At 46.2% G+C, this 5,830-nt stretch overlaps 1 protein-coding gene across 1 annotated transcript in view; it reads left to right on the plus strand.

The window, feature by feature from the left end:
• Positions 1 to 3,352, plus strand: part of LOC113212619 (uncharacterized) — a 180,577-nt gene extending 177,225 nt beyond the window's left edge. Inside the window, exon 6 of the mRNA XM_052263546.1 lies at positions 1,797 to 3,352. Within this exon, the coding sequence (XP_052119506.1) occupies positions 1,797 to 2,000 (204 nt within the window). The 3' untranslated portion in view covers positions 2,001 to 3,352. The remainder of the gene's footprint in view (positions 1 to 1,796) is intronic.
• Positions 3,353 to 5,830: the final 2,478 nt, after the last annotated feature.

Consider the following 5,830-nt stretch of genomic DNA (forward strand, 5'->3'; position numbering starts at 1 on the left):
TCAAATTGTACTCGTCGCCGTCGTCATTTTTATTGCAACGTATGCCGCCCCCTTGCTCGGTCGGGCGGCGGCGCAGTCCCCCCTCCGCTCTCCACTCCTCCCCGCACTCCCGCCGCGCTCTCCCGTGGGTGGATGTTGGTACTTATCATCCGCTGCTGCGGCGTACCGCCTAACACGTAACTTTCAAAACAATAATTTTTACACTCTCCTTTCCTTATGGACACGCTTACGGAGAATTTTGTGCTAACATATTATGGATCACAGATTAACCATAAGACCACATCCGTAAGGTCCTACCTTACGGAGGGCATGTCTGTAATATGGATCAAATTGTCTGTAATACGGACAATTTTATCCATATTATGGATACTTTGTGATCTTTAATACGTAGCACAAAATTCTCTATAACATACGGATAGCACATCCATAGGGAAATGAGAGTGTAGAACAATGTCAACTCAACGTCAAATGTTATCATGTGTCATGCCTTTTCAACTCTGTTGTCGACCCCTCGGGTCCTTCAGGCAACGTTGCGTTTCATGTAACTGTCGTGTTCCGGCGAAAATGACGTGAGAGTACCCGTTACTACGGTGATATTACGCGCTATTACGGAACAGTTGTACAGACTATTGCGCCAGTGGTTCGGCTCGTTACTTTGCTCCTCGGCCGCGCTGCAACACTCGCTGCAGTGCGCGGGCACGGCTTGTTAGGGTCCTTTGTGAACGACACTCAAACGCAATACGAGGGGTGCGGAGTGCGCGGGCGGGGAAAGGCGTGCGCTCAAAGTATCGTTCGGGTGCACCGGACCGTGTGCGGAGCGTGGAGGCACAACCATCACGCTGTCCCACCACAGACACACGGCCCAGCCAGCAAACTGGATTGCGCTCCGGAAATAGCTTTCCCTGGTGCCTCCCCCGCCAACCTGCCCCGCCCCGCCCCGCCCCGCGCCTGCCCTGCCGCTTGAACGGGGTGCAGACTGATGCGGAAAGCGCAATAAACTCGCGAGGAGAGAGAGAGAGGGGAGGGGGGGGGGTGCTCCCGTGCACTCGGCTCCTCTGCTCCCCGGCTGGAAACCGAGTTTTAGCCCGCAGGCCCGCACGCTTTTCGCGGCCGGCTCAAAGTTTGCCGGCGACGGATTGAAGCGAACGGCGCGGCGGCGGGTGTTGCGGCCCGCTGGGTATAATCAGGTGCGCCACGCATCCCCGGCACGGGATCGTCATGTTGGAGGCCCAACAAACCCAGCCCAACTCGTCGGGCCGACTGACCCGCCAACCTGACGATTCGGTGCCCACTGGAAAATATGGAGTTGTCCTACGGAAAAGTCACACCTTAATTTTACTAATGAATGGTTCATCACGAGGGGCGAGATGATTGTTTCGTGTCACGTGACAACCCAATCATAAAAGCTTGGAAAATATGTCGTCACATAATTAGAAAACGTTTGGAAATTTAAATTTTGTACTACATTGGGAATAGAACCTGTTTCCTTCGGTGTGTGGCAGCCGGAGCCTCGCCATGAGCGCTTATTTGCTTCCAAGTTTGTGACAGTTATTTTGTCACGTCACGATAGTTTCATTTATCTCGATTGACGAATTGGTCATCACAAGTGACAAATGGTTCGTCACAATGTGACGGTTGGTTCATCTCAACTCTTGTGACAAACTATTCGTCACAATATTTTTCGTCACGTAACGATTCAGTTTAACAGTGCCATCGCCGAGGAATTAATTGAAAGGCACTTTATTTCCCACGGTTACCCATTGCGACTAACGGTCTATATTTTTGTCGTGTTTCAGGTCTGCGCGTCCTGCTGTGACGAGTCCTACTGCAACGAGACCGTTCCCACCAATCGCACGGCGTCCTTCTACTCGTCGACACGCTCTCGCCCAACGTCGGCATCGACGCCTCGGCCCGGCCCAGGGATCGGGCGGGGGGCCAGCCGCTCCAGCAGCGCGCTCACCGTGGCCTTCTGGTTCGCTGTGGTGCGCGCTGCGTGCTGACCGCGCTTCTCTCACTGTTTGTCACTGACAAACAAAAGTCGACAGTTCACGGGATGTTCGTGGACTAATTGTCCTGTTTTTTGTTTTTTTCCAAATCGTGGTTGGACTGTTGAAGAGCCACATCAAACGTGTTGATAATAGTGTACATAAGAAAGAAACGTTATATGTTGTAAATAGAAAGTTTATATTATGACTCCAAATCGGGGTGCCACACAAGTAAATGTGTGAAGTGTATATAAAAATGTGCATCAGCGCAAATGCATAATGTGATTCAGAGCATAGTACGTAAAACATTGTGTTCACAAGTATTATAAGTCTTTTACGGCCGAAATCTCGTCCTGACCCCACAGCCTTGTGTTGTCCCCAGAGAACAAACTGTTCATGCGAATTTTTTTGCGTTGACAGAGCAAATAGCAAATCGGCAGAAATATCGTGAAAGCTGGCAGATGCAGCCGTCGTGTTGTAAATCAAACCCCGCTCATAACTGTCCTTTCTGATCGCTGCGAGCTCATTCGAGTTATCGTGGGAGATCATGTGGGTCACCCAAAAGGAAAAAGATTGCACACAAATCACAATAATATTGGACTTAAATTTATTGTAACCTCCTCCATAAGCAGTGCGTCATTTTCTTGTCAACTGAGTTCCTGCGGGCAATTTTTCTCCCCGCGTTTGAGATTGCGTTAGAGCAACGTGCGGCCCATTTTCCTTTCTTTTTTTAAAGATGTTCTGTTTTTTTTTCTATTAAATATATTCTAATACCGCGGGTGGACGTGGACGTGTAATGTTTTACTGCTCGTTCTCTGAGGCGATCGGAGTCGCTAAGGATAAGACCAGTCTTTTTTTTGAAGGCCCCAGTCTAAAACGCACTCATCGTTGCATACGTGATTTCTTGCTGGCAAGAGTTTAGAAATTGTTAAAGTCGGTTATTCTTTTGGAATTTGGACCATTTTTGACTGAGATTTATCAGGCGGTCTTTTGTGGTTCTCCCTGCTCAATATGCCTTTGGCAAATTATAAGATTTGTTAAAGGCGAAATAACGCGTTGAGTCGCGATTTAATATCAATTCCTACTGATATCTATAGCATATTGTACGAGATATTAAAATGTTTACTGAGTCTTGAATAGTCGTGTTATAACTGTCTTCATTATTGGATGTGATCCACACAGAGACAGCTAACGGCAAGATGTACATATTCAATGTCGACTCACAGCCTCAAAACGAGTGCCCCGTATCCCCTCTGAAGGCTACCAGCTACCAGATCTTACTTTCGTCCGTTTATCCCCGTGTCCTTCAGATTATTATATTGTTTTCAAAAGCCAAAATAAAAAAAAATATGTGCAAAGACCTTTAATGTGCTCTATTTTTGTAGCCAACTCACGACACGACATTCATGCCTCTGACAGTTTTTTGCTGTCTCCGGGCGTCCCTAAAGGCCACTCCAATCCCTACCAAGTTATCCGCCATCGCCTTTATGGGACCACTCGACTCGATGCGGGCAAACCCAGGCCAGGCTGGCCAGCGACTCTCTAAAAGTGCATCGATGCTCTCTCGACTCGGCATTTCTCGGGCAGCAGCCAATAGAAAGCGCAAAGTAGTAGAAAAGTCATACTCTCTCAACAAACACTAAAAAACCTTGAACGTTTATCGACAATACTCTGGAAACCGAAGTGTGGACTTGAATGCAGTACCTCCAGAATACCTCCTGTACTTGATCAAGCATGCAGGAGGTAGTGTGTACTTGACGTAGTCCACACTAAATCTTCTCCATAAATGTATTGAGGTTAAGTTTGTACTTGATCAAGTACACACTACCTCCTGTTTACTTGCCAAGTACACAGTACCTCATGCATACATGGAGATATGCAGGAGGTACTGCATTCAAGCACACACTTGGGTTTTCACAGTATTGAAAGCTAAAACGGCAAAATTTTATCAAAACGATAATCTTTCACGTGGCTGGGACAGAAAAGACTAAAAAATAAGATCAATCAACAAACCCCTGAAAGTTCTTTCAGTATGTAAACCCAAATGTGTACAGAGTATACTCTTCCTGGGGTGCACTTGGAAGCACACAGGCGGAAGTGTGTGCCTCTGGCATGGTACACACTAGGAAGTGTGTACATGCGTGGCACACACTGGAAAGTGTGTTATATGACGCGTTTACATTTTTAAATTTGTGTTTTATTTTATTTTTCGATGTAGACATATCTTTACAATATTTTAAAACATTAAAAATGGCCCAAATTTAGTCATTATTATTATAAATAAATTAAAGGGGGAAGGAAATTAAAGTTTGCTCCACCAGAACTGTTGCGGGGTATATAAATATCTGGCACGTAACTCAAAACCGAGTGCGCATTAAGATTTAAGAGCGTTTAATAAAAATGTCCAAATAGAGTGGCATACACATACACAAATGTGAATGGGTGGTAGGTCTAAGCATGAGTCTGTTTCTTTATTAAATGCCTTAAGGGTCATTATTATCCAAAATGATATTTTTTACTATAGCCTTTCCCTTAATGCCGACGAGAAAATATCAATAGCTGCGTCCGTCATTAATTTTCTGCTACGAAAACGCTTAAGGTCTCAGAGCGCCTAGGAGGTAGGCAACATCTTGCCAGCTGTGCATGCGTGTGCCGCGGGATGGCCTACCCTGAGTCTCGCAGGCGCCGACGCGACCTATCGGACAATGCCCCGGGCGGACAAACTTTCCAGCCGATCTCCAAGAACAACAACACTGGTAAAACAAGTGTGCACAATTTAAACACCAACGTGTGCAGGTTATGATTTTACTTGGTGTTTAGCGCAAGTTGCACATTTGCGTTTTGTGCATTTAGAACGTTTTGTAAACGTTTAGATTCTGCACACTTGGACACACACGCAGATTTATAGGAACCATGTAGTGTGCAGCTGCTATACTTTTCGGAAGTGTCGAAAGTTTAAACACTAATTGACGTCTAACCTAGATAAACACCACAATGTGTTGAGAAAATGCCGAGAAAAACACGGACTCGTGTGTTTGTTTTAGAGTGGTGCACTTGGTTTGAGATCCATGTGCACCGATCAGACAGTCTGTGACTCAGAATTACAGAATCAACGTTCTTAACAAATTCGACAACACCGACCAACATTGTAAAATCGAGTACATTATTTTTTACACACTGATAATTAAAGAGTTCAACTGGCCTGCAGATGCAAGTGCTTAAAACTATGTGACAACTTTCAGTGTTGACTGGATATTAAAATATTGAAATATATAGATCTTGATGACTGTCTCGAGCCGAGATAATTTAAAGACGCTTTTGAGATGCGGTGGAGAATTTCTTGAGACTGTATTGAGACAGGTCACGAGCCACAATAGACTTTGACAAGCCCGCGTCGAGAAAATTGTGAGCTATTAAACAGGTTTCTCGAAAAAGTCTCGAAAACATTTTGTTTTGGTGAGGTTACTGAGACAGAATCGAAAATTTCCTATAGGTGGTTTGGAGACATTCCTGAGACAGAATAGAAATGGCGCCCAAAAAATGGAAATAAAGCAGACGACGGCCCTATGCATGAGTCGAACCGAGAGTCTTTCTCTTTTCGTCGTTTGCCAGGGCAGGCCACCGACGATGTGAGCCTGGTCACAAGGCACAAGGCAGGCGCGCGGCAGAACCAGGGGCAGAGCCAGCGGCAGAGCCAGGGGGAAAGCCAGGGGCAGAGCCGCGGTCCAAGCCGGGGTCAGTGCCGCGGACAGTACGGGGCCAGGGGCAGCTGCCGAGCAGTCCTTCACTATGGAGACAAGCGTACACCACTATTTGTTCTTAATTTTCTTCTGATTTTTAAAGTA

The sequence above is a fragment of the Frankliniella occidentalis genome, unplaced genomic scaffold (assembly GCF_000697945.3).
Source record: "Frankliniella occidentalis isolate FOCC.00 unplaced genomic scaffold, Focc_3.1 Scaffold12, whole genome shotgun sequence".
NCBI classification, from domain to species: Eukaryota; Metazoa; Arthropoda; class Insecta; order Thysanoptera; family Thripidae; genus Frankliniella; species Frankliniella occidentalis.